The 13777-nt window shown below is 42.0% G+C and overlaps 1 protein-coding gene across 1 annotated transcript; it reads right to left on the bottom strand.

Annotated features, from left to right (window-relative positions):
• Positions 1-6355: 6355 nt before the first annotated feature.
• purbb (purine-rich element binding protein Bb) lies at positions 6356-12139 on the bottom strand. Its single transcript, XM_028973908.1, has one exon. It carries the CDS (start codon positions 12073-12075, stop codon positions 11176-11178), a length of 900 nt encoding a protein of 299 aa, XP_028829741.1. The 5' UTR covers positions 12076-12139; the 3' UTR covers positions 6356-11175.
• Positions 12140-13777: the final 1638 nt, after the last annotated feature.

Here is a 13777-nt window from a genome sequence, read left to right as displayed (position 1 = left end):
TCATAGGCGAGTGTGTTACCCACTAGGCTACTACCACCCTACTATAACAGTAGTAAAGCAGGGGTGGTATAGTTACTTTGCATTTTGCATTAAAAGACTAAATACATGTTTTTATTCACTAGCCTTTTTGGACCATTCAAAAAGTCCAAATATCTAAAAAAATATCTAAAAAACTGTTTGAGATTATATCTCATTAAGATTAGTTTTCTTACCCCATTGGCAGATAATTTTGCTTGTTTTAAGCAAACATTCACTTAATTCTGAGATGTTTTGTCAGAAAACAAGACAATTTCTTATGCTGTTTCATGTGTCTAGTAAATGTATCTGAAGATTTTTTTGATATTTGGACTGAAAACAGGACAAAACTACTAAGTTAGAAAAGCATTTTTTGCAGTGTATATTCTGTGCTTTGGTCATCTTAAACTGTGTTTAAATGTGGTGTAAAAATGAACGTTGCACTTACTACATTGATGGTAATAATTTAATGAATACGCTTCAAGTGAGCTTGAGAGAGTGTGTCTCTATATATTTGGCAGATGTAAAGCATACATGTGTGTTTTTTGTGTTAGTCCATTTTTATTTTATTATAACAGCTCAAGGAGCAACATGTTTGTGCACTTTCTAAAGATTTTAGTTATGTTTTTGAATAGAGGGTTGGAAATGAATGCTTCTTTTTAAATTAGATTATTAAAATAATCGTTAGTTGCAGCCCTACAAAGGTCATCTGGTACCGGAAGATGGGACTTGTACAGAAGTTGGATTTTGTGTGAGTGACTATATTATAGAATCCATATAAAATAATGTCAATCGGCCAGTCTGTCTCTCTGCCCATCTTCCCAGATGTTCTGCGCTTTGACAATAAATACAGTATGTTTCAATCCATGAAAGTGAGTTTTACTGTAGAGGTGCTCAATCAAGAGTGCAGATCACTCTAGATTCAGCACCTCTACAGTAAAACTGACCTTCTTACAGTAAATCTAGACATCATGACCCCCCCTAAGCAACTGTTTCATGATCCACAGGGATGCAATCATGGACTTCAACACCATGTCAGAGATCATGGAGAGTGGTTACACTCGCATACCCATCTATGATAAAGACCGGACCAACGTTGTGGACATACTTTCCGTCAAGGACCTGACCTTCCTGGATCCAGACAACTGCACCACGCTGAAACCGGTCACCAAGTTCTACGACCACCCTGTACATTTTGTCATCTATGACACCAATTTGGACGCCATGCTGGAAGACTTCAAGAAAGGCGAGTGGGGATGAGGGCACGAATGGCCTCCACCTCCAAGTACTAGTCAGCATAGGGCTATCAAACATCTCATAATTTTTACCAAAGCCCACCTATGGTGTGAAAAGAAAAGTTCCCCTTCCGGCACTAGAAACCCCTTTACTACTTGACTTTACTACTCGCATCCATTCCCCACAAATGAAATTAAAAAATAATAAGTAAATAAATGACCTACAACAGTTCTCCAGACGAACTGCGGTTAGGCGTCGCGGTGAACGTCTCTGCGAACCACATCCAGCGGTCCTCCGGCGGTCTGCAATCGGCCAACCAGTTGATCGGCACCAGTTTGTAGCGGTTCTTCTTCTTTTTTTTTTTTATTTCGTTTCTCGAACCGCAACTGATAAGCTGACACCAAGAGATTTGCTGTGCCACGTGTATTCTGTACAAAAGCAAGGTCTCGTCAGAATATTGCGTCACACATTTTGTCTTTCTGCACCTCTCTGTCTCATAACTCACGCCATGTGTCCAAGAGAACTTAACTATAACATAAAGTATGTACAATTTATAATACTGCATACCTGTACAAAAGCAAGGTCGCGTCAGAACATCGCGTCACACATTGCGTCTTTCTGCACCTCTCTCTACAATAGAGTATTATAAGAACATAAAAAAATATATTCACAAAATAATAATTCACAATAAATAATAACACATACAAAATATTCCTAATATGTGCATAAATTATAACGAAAAAAGAAATACCTTTTGCGCAGCCACCCAACGCACCTCTCACAACTCCCGCCATGTGTCCAAGAGACCTGAACGGGGTCTCCAACCCACTAACCCAAGGACACGGCCGCATCCAAACAACTGTCGGGGGGTGATCAAAGTTTTATAACCCACTTAACTTTTTACAATAACCATAAATTTAAACAAACAAAAATACTGAAACATATTTCACATAACCAGAAACATTAACACACTTCGACATTATACAATTAATTAATCACCCGGATTGTCATTATAATTCCCTCACCCACAGCAGAATACAGGTAACCAAAATAAAAGTCTTTAGAAAATAAGAAAATAAAAGACACAAAGCACACATTTAAACAAATATACTTATAAATCTAGTGCAACCATATCACTCCGGCACACTGCAACATCGTCCTGTGTCGTCGGCAGAAATTCCCCCGCGCCACCGCCGGTCGTCATTCTCTCGTGTCTCCTTTTACCTTCAGGAAGATGTCAAGCACGCTGCTCGATGTGTCCCCGTCTTCGGACAGGAGAGGCGGACGATGCTTCAGTTCAGACACAGATTAAACGGACAGATTAAGACAAAGTCTGAGTTTATCGCTCCCTACGTGACATTCTTTTTTTTGTGTGAAAAAGAGCACTTTTCAGCAAGACAGGCAAAGTGACACAGTGCAAAATCTGCGATGAGTACAACAAAAGCCTCGTTCTCAATAAGTCTGTTCCGGAACTGCAGGCCATTGTGTTGCGGGAGGAAATGTAAGCAAGAGCGGTAAGCGCCCAAAAGCCTCATTTTGCACTGCACTTCATTTTTTGACTCTTTTGGGGAACTTCCGACGTAGTTGTGTCCGGATGACCTTCCATCACATGCATCCCTCTGTCTTCTCAGTGAAACTGAACCTGTCAACATATGTCACACCCACTGCCACAGCAACTTCTACCTTGCGTGTAAAGCAACCTCAGACAAAACACCGATCCTGGCTGTGGAGGTAAGATTTTAAAAATGTAGCTATTTTTTTTTATTTTGACAAATTTTTAATAGAATGCCATTAAAACAATCAATAACAAACAAATATGCCACTGATATATTTACATTTGACATTTATCAGACACGCTTATCCAGAACATATTACAATCAGTAATGACAGGGACCGTCATCCTGGAGACACTTGGCTCTTGGAGACACTCTTGGCTTCGGACCACCTTTATATTTTTGGCCCAGACTTTGGAATTTTTGGAAGCCGAACCTGTGAATATTAACAGTTAAATGAACAGTAAATATTAATATTTTAATGTACATTTTGTTTTTCATCTACTACTGTATTCACAATATAACTTGTTTTGGGTGATTTATATCATATCCAACGGCTTTAATCGTATAATATAAGCAAAATTTATTAGATGATATGTGGGCTATGCATTTGAAAAGACTGTATTTACAATCACCTAAATCTATTTTGACACAGCACACATAAAATACGTGCTTCGCTGAAAAAGATGCTCTGAGGAATCCTTGAAAACCTCAAAAAGGTTATTTCACTGGCAACTGGACTTGTTATGGATCCTTGACTACATTTCGCCCTTCCATTCCATTCCAGAGGGCTTTCTCGGGACTTGAAAATAACCTTTTTTTGAGAACCATGACCTGGATGACTGAGCACCTTCACAGATATCTTTGAAAATACATCCTACACACCCTACAGAGGGTGTGATGAGAGAAATTGTTTGTGAGGTGGCTGCTGCTTTCATTTTTTTACTTACATTCGCCATTTTTTTTGCGTCATACTGTACATGAGAACAGATTTGATTTTCCAGCATTTAAAGTTACAATCACGTTGATTTCCGTCACTTTTTATGTTTGTACCTGAAAAAATACCATATTATAAAATACACTGAAACAACTAACACAGCCATTGAATTGAAATGGATAAACTAGCTTTAGCCTACTTCTGCGATTATGGCTAGTGTCATATTCCCAACCTATCTAGCTAACTTTGTTGAGAAACTAGTCATCATAAATCATAAACTCTTACCTCTATGTGTTTCCTTCCATTACATGGTGAATTCTTGTAAGACAAAATCGTACAGGGCTGAGGCAGGCACAAAAGGCCCACAAAAGTGAAATGGACCTTCTTCTTTTCTACAATTTTGAAAAAAACTCTCAAATAAGGCCATGAATATTCTGGCAAACTGGGATCAGGAGTGTTCTCCCTTTTCAATGCCGGCATAAGCAAGTGTATGCAACCAGTTGTGTAGCTGTCATGCACTGAAATTCGATTGGTGCATTTTAGATTTGATCTAACAGTTCAAAGGTTACATCTCTAAATGTAAAAAAGGAACGACAGCTTTTGGAAAAAGTAGTGATGTGAAAAAGTAAGATATTTGACATTAAAAAAATGTACCGGAGTAAAAAGTCTCAGATACACAAAAAAAACTACTTCCAGTGTAGTAGTACAGTGTCCACCACTAAATAACACTTGCTTGATTGTAATGTAAATATTATGTAAAATGTCATTAAATGATATTTATCTCATCCTTCTCAGGTGATCAGTGATCAGCAACCGCTTGAGACCATTAACGCAGAGGGCGACATGGCGCACTTCCTGTTCTTCAAGTCGGTCAACGGCCAGTCCATGAATACGTTCGAATCTGCCAAATTCCCGGGTTATTTCATCAGCACGTCTTTCAAGGACCAGAAGCCGGTGGAAGTCTGCAAACAGCAGGTCACCGAACGCATTAACACCTTCAGGGTGAACAAAGTGTAGCAGATGCATCGAAGTAAACTCCAGTGTATGTACTGTGTACAGAGCTTTAGGTTGTGAGAACCATGATTTTTTTTTCTCAGAAACAAAAAATGTGCCACTAGATGGCATGCTTAACAAGTATTTAACAAGTGAAATTGTTGCAAAGCATTTCATGTTGAATGGTGTTCCATACATGGGCATCATACAAACATATATGCACCGTATTGCAGACTGGGAAATTCATACTGAATTTCTACAGCTAATATTAAATGAATTTCTTTTATTTAATTATGATTTAATATTACTAAATTATGCTTAATTGTTTAATATTTATTTGTAATTAGTTGTCTGTCTAAAGCTTCTTACACCTACAAATGCACCCTAGTTGTTTCAAATGTACAAAAATTAGCAGTTTTGGCTCAGGCCTTACAAGCTGTGTGCTTCTGCAGTGTCCTGCTGTCTTTGTATGTACTATTGTCCAATGTCACGATTGTTGCATTTTTATGTCTTAGAATCTAAAATATTTTCATTATTATTTGTCAGAACCACTGTGTCAGTATGTATTTACTGATGTCATTTATACTTATTAATATTGGCAATTAAAAAGTTTTCAAATCGACTCTTGAGAATGGGCTTTTTTATTTTTTTGTTTAACCTTTTTCTGGACCTGAATCCTGAGTGTTTTGTTTTAGGTGCATTTCTGTGTAAATGCAATATGTTGGAATCGCCCCTCCCCCCTCCACTCAGGGCTCCAGCTCTCACATGCGCAGAATGACGAAGTGCGTCTCACTGCTGCCATGCACATTCCGGGCACATGGCAACACCGGCTATATATAGCCTGGCAGCCTGGCAGCACGCTGGGATCATGGTTTCTTCCTGTGAACACAGGAACCACCATCATGCAAAGCGCTCCCCCCCCCCAATCCGCGTGCCCACGTTCCCATCTTCATTTTGTGTTCATGAGCATTCACCGTCCTTTCCCTTCCCTTGGTTACAGGGAACTCTTATCTGCTTGCCTGTGACAGCAGTGCATGCATGAAACCGTGAGCGAGATTAAGGCAGCATGTTGCATCCAGTGTGTGTGTCTAATTCAAGATTAAACTCCTTCATCTGTCACATACATAGTAACACACACATATCTGGCCACTCTTACGTTTTTGCGTGCATCCACCTAGCTCATCATTTATTTTTTGCGTAGCACAAAATATTTTCATCTGTTTTGTACCACGTTCACTGCGATCTGCAACAGCCGAAACAAATTTTTATTCAGAGCCACACCACGCTGTGATGCCGGACTAGATTTCTTTTTATTTGACCCGCTTGTACATTAGGCCATTTTGGACCTTAGTGTGTTCCTGCCAGGATGCTCTGAGCATGTGAAATAATCCCAGCTTGATCGGGCAGCATGCCCAGTGTGGCATTACATACACCGTGGTTTCCACTCTTTCAGCCCTGCCCCCCAGGAGACAGAGGAAGGTCACCGAGGCCATTTCAGGAGATGCCATGTAATCCAAGGCACAAGTAACCCTACTAATGAAGGTCTTGATTACCCCACCCCCTGTCCTCACACATAATATTCAGAAAAAGTCTCTAGTTCAGAAAAAGACAAAGCACCACATTTGGTCTTAAATATTCTCAGTCGCTTATAGCCTTCTTTATTATGTTACAAACATACATAGCATCTTCTAAATATAGACTTCTAAATGTTCATTGGCAAAAAGGCTGTAGTTAAAAAGGTGAACAGGTCATGGTCTATAGAGTTTTTTTTTTTCCCCATGAAGAATCAAAGCTGGGGTGGCTGGCAGTATCCAAGATGTGAGCCAGTTTAACACAGCACAAGGTGGGAAAATGGCTTGGAAAAATATTCACATCGGAAACCAGAGATTTTCAAAGATACACAGGACTGACACACTGGGTTGACACCATTAATACAACAAATGTTGACATATTAAAAATCAACTCTTGGTTTTTCCAGTTACATTTTCTGTTTCATTTCAATTCACAACACATTTTCACTTGTTCATATCTACACTGCCAACATTCATTTCAATCTCTAACGCTTGCTTGAGAACCTCATATATGTGATCGACTTCTTTCACCTCATGTGTACAAAAGACGCACATCTGTTGGAAAAAAAAAAGTCTGGCATGGTCCAGCTGGAAAAAAGAGCACCTCAGAAAGGAGTGATTCCCATTCCCATTCCTGGCAGACACCTGTTTCATTCCAACCCACTGCACCTATCACAGGGTGGTTAACTATTACTCGGTCCAAATTACGGACTGGTTGGAGTAAAACATGGGCATGTCTCTGTTCAGGGGCCCAGTTTTGTTTCGTATTGTCCTTTGATTTTAGCGTTTTGCTCAAACAACATCTCCCATACAGACAAGGGAAAAGAAAGATGCATTTCTGGCCACTTATGACACTTCCAGTCTTCAAAAGTGGCACAGTAGAACGTGGCGTCCATGCGATGGCCTTCACAGGAATAGAACTGAGAATTCTTGTCCGAAGCGAAGGCACGTGTTGTACCGTTTCCAGTGAAGGAAGTCACATGATCCAGTTATATCACCTAAACTGTTGTAGAGGCTCCCAGCACATATATATATCGGTCTGTAAGGTTTGCAAAAAAGAACCAGACAACGGATCAGCATCTACCTTTGGGTGTCAGGGACGTCGGAGCCTGTAGTCAGGCCACCTTACGGTGGACCAGTAAGCTCGGGATTGGGGAAATATTACAGTGGGATATAAAAGTTATTATTCAAACATGGCAGGCGACGGGTTTTGCATCACAAGGACGCTATGCCTCAGTTTGATTTCTCACAGAATGGAAAAATATTTGTTTTTCCTAGCAATTTCTGCAAATTTCACTTACAATTTTATTGCACATTCCCACTGGCTGGTCCAAAGCATATTTAACTGTGTGAAGAACGAAGAACCTTGAAAATATTTACACTTTAATTGTGCAGTTTCAGCTCTTTGTCTTCATTGTCGCATTGCATCAGTTTTGATGAGAATTTTGTTAAATGTAGCATGTTTTGAGTAATTCATTATTGTTCAGTGCAACTCCTTAATCAGGGTAGTAAGCAGAAGGGTGATTTGAGGAAGTCACCTTTTCTGAAGGTTATCCTAAAAACCTGCACAGGAATTTGCACCCAGCCAGAAACGTGCCTGTTAGGCTGCAGGCTAGGGGTCGAGGGCAGAGAAGGGGTTCTCGGCCCGTAAGGACTGACGTTTGAAAAGCCCAAACGGATGTGAACAAAAAGGGCTTTATCAATTCAGAGACCATTAAAGCAGACTCTTCTGCCCCTTTAACACAGAGCTCCTGCCATAGAGCGTTACACATAACCAAACAAAGCCATAATAAATCACTTGCAAGCAGTGGCACATCACCGCTAATCGCCAAGTAGAAGAAAACCTAACTTGGGCGCCTCTACATCTGTGCAGCTTTCCTTCCAGGACAACCGAGCATGTCAGCTTAGTGCCGTGCAGGACCCCCGTCCCCACCCCTCAATACAGACTGCGCTAAACAGTCAGAAACAACAGTGAGGAAGAACATCCTGGCAACAGCTGCTGCTGTGTCACGATTTCAGCCAGCGGCCTTCTCCTGCCGTAATCTCTGCGCTTCACCTTGCCTGGGCTGGGCTGGCACAGTCGGTCCACCGATTTACCGATGCAGTAATGACGTATTTCACAGAGGGCCTGACCTTTGAATCACAGGTTATAAATATTGCATGAAAAAAAAAAAAGGATTTAAAGCAGATTAAAGCGAATGACGGACAGTTCTGAGCCAGTGACGAAGACAGGTTATGAATCAGCAAAAAATGTCCTTTCACCCACTTTTATCTAGTAAATGTTTTCCCCCTCCACCAAACTGGTAACATAAAAGCACAACTAAAACAATTGTGCAGCTTTGTCACATGGTGCGTTTGGTGCGGACCCGATGGTAATTGGGTTTGAGGGGTGGCGTGCATGAGACAGGCTCGACAGTCAAGCCCTTGTGTCTCTCAGCACTTGGGAGCTACTGCCACAGCTGAATCCCCGGTCACCACGTGAGGAATGTCCCCCCTTCCTATGCCGTACACATTAAAATAGCCGGCTTGCAAAGTCAGCTTACTGCCGAGGTCTAACAGCTGCTGTGATTGTAGATTTCGGGAAAATCCAGCGTGCCGGTGAGGGAAGCCTGGCGCAGTCACGCTTTTCCCTCAGCATCCAGAGCACCGGTCGCGTGGTACAGCCGCCACTCGGACGAGCCCGGTTTACTACTTTACTTGAAAATATTAGTCCGTTAGCCACAGCAAAGACGTTTTATTCATTGCTGAAAAGATCTTGGTTACAGCAGAACACGTGACTGGAACAGCTGCCGTTCAACATGACACAACACAAGTGTTACGATGGTAAGACGTGGTTTCATATTTATATATATTTAAATACTCCTCAGTCAAACAAAAAAAAAAATTACACTATTGCTCCCAACAACGCTGAAGAGAGTCAGCAACAAACACGTTCTCTCGGACATGAAGAAAGAAATTAAGTATCTAAAATAGTCACATTACACCAAGTGGACTGCACCATGAGATTAAAGTAATGCATCTAGTCATAAAGTGCGAAAAAGGAAATGTGGCAAAATAGCTTTCATAACAGATCCGCTCTAGATTCCATCAGGTAGCCGTTGGTTTCTTAGGTTCATTAAGAATATAGTTTTAGTAAGAGGGGAGAGGGAAAAAAAATAATAAACTTCACCAAACTGTGAAGTTTTACACTTTCGTGGAAAAATATATGTGGTTGTTGTCGACTATTTTCATATTCTGAGCTGATACTTTCCATAAATTTATTGGAAGGTCACCAATAATGGGTTTTGGGGAGGAGAAGTCCTGCCTGTTAGAAGGTGTGTTAATAACAATGAAGACTTTAGAAGTAACACAGTAACCAATACACAGTAAACATATATTGTTTTTGAGGAAATGAGGATGGGAATTTCACTTTAAAGTACAGTCAAGTTACACTGCATTTATTTATTAACTTAAAGGTCATGTATTATTCCACTTACTATAGGAGAAGCAAATAAAGGAAGAAACAAAAAGAAGCAGCCACTCAACATATGCTTCACCCCAGCTTAAGTTTTATGAAATATGCCTATTATGGCTTTATAATTCTGCAATTAATATAGACATTTATTCTATGTATTTAAAAAATATGCTGGTTTGTTCAGTTTGTTTTTCATAAACTGTAATCTGCAAATATAGTTTTCTTTTAAAAAAAAAAAAAAAAATCCATGCTTTACTGTCCTTTAAATAATCAGGAGCGTTATCAGGCTTCTCTGTGCCCTGACTTGGTCGATCATCTTGAAGGATGCAAATGCTGTATTACCTCCTAGACAGGGTTCGATCTGGCCGGTGGTTTAGCCTCATCACGAGAAGGGCAAGTCTTTTTATTCAGTCCTCACAAATCCAGAAAACGGCATCACTCTTCCATGGACAACAGTGAGTCTTGGCCTCCCATTGATCGTGTCAAGGTTGTCCCCTTCAATCAACAAACAAATCTTTTTTTTTTTTTTTCCCCCCATCCAGGCAGCTTGAAATCTTAACAGGACACATTACTTCGAGTTTTAAGAAATAACAGCACTAACGTCATAGACTCATTTCTGAATTGCAATTGAGGGGCAGGGTTAAAAAAAAAAAAAAAAAGGATTAAGGATTTTTACAACATAAACTATATTGATTGTGAATTCCTGTATAGGAGTTGGGTCTGTCGGTGGTATTGGTGACACCACGCTGAAGAGACCTCACAACTTTTCTTCAGCATTTCGGGGGGTGGGGGGGCCTTCGCAGGCCTTCGATGACCAAACATGGCCTCCCTCGCAAAAAATAAAAAGCTAGAAGACAGAGACACTGCCACTTTTACAGACTTGCTCGGAGGCATTTACCTATAGACATATAAATAATGACTTTTTATTTAATTATTATTATTATTCAGGGTTAGGACATGATTTTCCAATAAAAATCTTTCAGAAGCGACAAGCGAGTGTTCCCATCATATGAAAGCGTGAGGTTTGTCTGTTCCCCTTTAAAGTCAAAAAAGGGCTGCTGGTTCAGGGCACACAGGCCTAAAAACACAGACAAACCCCAGCCTGCAGGAGACATGTAGTCCTGTGTCTTTTACAGGCCTGTAGTCATGATCCCCAAGCAAAAAAAAAAAAATTTAATCTCTCTTTTGGAATCTTCCACATCTATATTTCATCTTTGTCAACTGTACATTATGCCACGATAATTTTTAGTTATTAAGTTAGTCATGCACTTTTTTTTTCTGTTTCAGCATTTTGCAATATTTCTCATCTATTGCATTTCTCACGCCAACTATGGAGCTCTCGGAGGGGGGGGGGTAATAACAGAAATCAACAACAAAAACCAAAAAAAATTAATGGTGCGGAAGGGGGGGGGGATTTCAGTCGTCATCCACATCATCGCCCTCTGACTCTTCTCTCCTCTCATACATTTTATCCCGTTGTCTCTCCTGGATCTCCTTCATCTCCTCCGCGTAACGACAGAAAGCTCCGCCGAACTTACCCCACGCCTTAAATGGGATAGTTATCGAGTTCCTGTAGCTGGGCTTGACCTCGCTAACTCGCAGGAACACGCCGTATTTGTTGGAGCCGACGTCGAAGAAGAAGCGCTTGGAGTCCACCATGATGGAGGTGCCCTCGGGAAGCTCCCCGTAGCCGCCGGCCGCCGAGCCGCCGGTCAGCTCCTCGTCGTCCCCGCCGTAATCATCTATAAGCTTGGCAAGGGCGTCTCTGAACTCTATTAAGCCTTGGGCGGGCAGCGCGATCGTCTGGCCGGCCTGCATTCCGCCGCCGGGGCCTCCGACGCCGAAGCCGGGCCCGCGGTTGACGGTCTGCCGGATGCGGAGGAACCTCCCGCGCTGGTTCTCCTTCAGGTCGAGGTAGTACTTGCGGTTCTCCCGCACCAGGAACTCGCTCTTCAGAGCCCGCCGGGGGCCGCCGTCGTCGCCGCCGGACGACTGTGCGATCTGCTCCGGGCTACTGGGCCCGAGCTGGGCGTAGTGCTCTATGAAATCCCCCAGGTAGTCGCGGAACTCGGCTGCGACCGACATGGAGAGGGTCAGGCGACTTTTGGAGCCTCCGGCCCCCACTTCGGCGATTTTGATGAAGCGGCCCTTCGAGTTTTGCTTGACGTCCAAGTAGAAGCGCTTGTTCTGGATGTCAAGCCTCTTCGACGCCAGCTCCTGGGTCTCCTGCTCCCTCTGGAAGTGCTGGAACCCGCCACCACCGCCGCCGCCTCCGCTGCTCCCGCCGCGCTCGCTCCCGCTGTCTCCATCCGCCATCTTCACCGCCACCAGCCAGCTGCGTTCTCCCTCCTGCGTGTCTTTCGCGCAGGACTCGGCGAAACTCCCTTCTCGCCGACGCCGCGGGCGCGCCAAAGCTCCGGCCACATTGGCCTGCCTCCTGCCAATCACGATTCCGCCCGCGTTCCGATTGGCCAGCCTTGTTGTCGATCACGGCGTGGGGGCGGGCACGGCTGATTTAACTGGCGCGGGGCTCCGTCCGTCGTGAACGGCCCACTTCCTCTGTCGCCTCGACTCCCTGAGCTCTGATCCGGGATCAGTGCCGCTCTCCCGATGCGTTCATGTAGTTGCGAAATAAAACGGAGCCGGCAGCAGCCTAATTGTGAACGGCCTTCCTTAAGTGAAACCTCGATGCGTGTTGTGGACTGTGTGTAGCTGCAATACTTTTTTTCAAGCGTTCCCGTTCATGGACCAACGTACAGTAACATATCAGTGTTGGCGTGCATTTGTACTCCTGCTACTGCAATTAGTTAAGTGTGCAGAAGCATCACTGATCACAAAAAGACAGGAATGGAAAGATGGACACATTCGCTTTGAGCATTTTATGCACAATTTATCGTTCTGAAATGATAATAATAACTTCTCTAAAAGCCGGAGAAGGCTACAGGATGACAGCATTTACGTAAGTGTTTCCTCAGTACATAATGCTATTAAGAAATGGCAGTAAACAGGAAAGGCAGGGGACGAGTCTAGGTCTGGAAGATCTCCTTTTGGATTGCAATAAAGGTAAATGATACTAAAAAAGTTCTTCAGGTAGACGGATTAAAGATATCACTACACAAATAACAACAACATTTATTTCTTATATAGACCATAATCACATACAGTGTGTCTCAATGGCCTTTGACAAGCCCTACAGTTGACATCCCCACACTTGACCCTTCTGCACACAAGGAAAAACTCCACACAAAAAAACTCTAGGAGAGAGAAAAAAAAAGAAAGGAAGAAACCTTGGGAAGGAGTGATACAGAGAGGGACCCCCTTCCAGGGTAGAGTAGGCCTGCAAGTGGTGTCAGTCCTACAGTTGTAGAGGTGGAGAAGTCCAAAGTGTACACTCTAAAAAATAATTAATGGGACCTTTTGTCATTACTTAAATATATATGTTGTTGTAAAATGAAAAATCAAGTTCATAAATACTGTTAGACTTTTTACTTTCAATTGATATTTTATTGAGCTCAGGTGACACAAAAATTATGCCTTTTGATTCAATATATAATTATGACTTGTCTGAGTTTAAAATGATATGTTAATCAAAAATAATTGATTGATAAATAAGTTCTGTCAATGTAAAATACAACTTGATGATGTGGAAACAGTCCACATTTTCCCTCTTCTGCTGAAGCTTTCCCCCGCATTTGTGTGCACCACAGTTCAGTTTTAACATACACAGAGCCGCTAATTCAGTAATAGTAGAAATAATTTGGCTCTTGTTGAACATTTAACACTAATGTTACTGTTTTACAGATCATTGTAATTGTCTTATAATGTTTAAAAGATCACAGATATTGTTAGCCACGAAGCTAACTGCAATCTTTTATGGCGCTAACGCAGGCTTCTGTAGTGTGTGAGTTCTAAAGTTGAAGCTAGACAAGCAAAGTTGATATCACTGCAGTGTTTGCTGTTAGTGAAGCAGTGATGGAAAAGTTTTATTGTCGAAATGTGACATTTCTTTGTAAATGGA

This window comes from Denticeps clupeoides, chromosome 3 (assembly GCF_900700375.1).
Source record: "Denticeps clupeoides chromosome 3, fDenClu1.1, whole genome shotgun sequence".
Classification (NCBI taxonomy): domain Eukaryota; kingdom Metazoa; phylum Chordata; class Actinopteri; order Clupeiformes; family Denticipitidae; genus Denticeps; species Denticeps clupeoides.
This window is presented reverse-complemented; position numbering and strand designations above follow the sequence as displayed.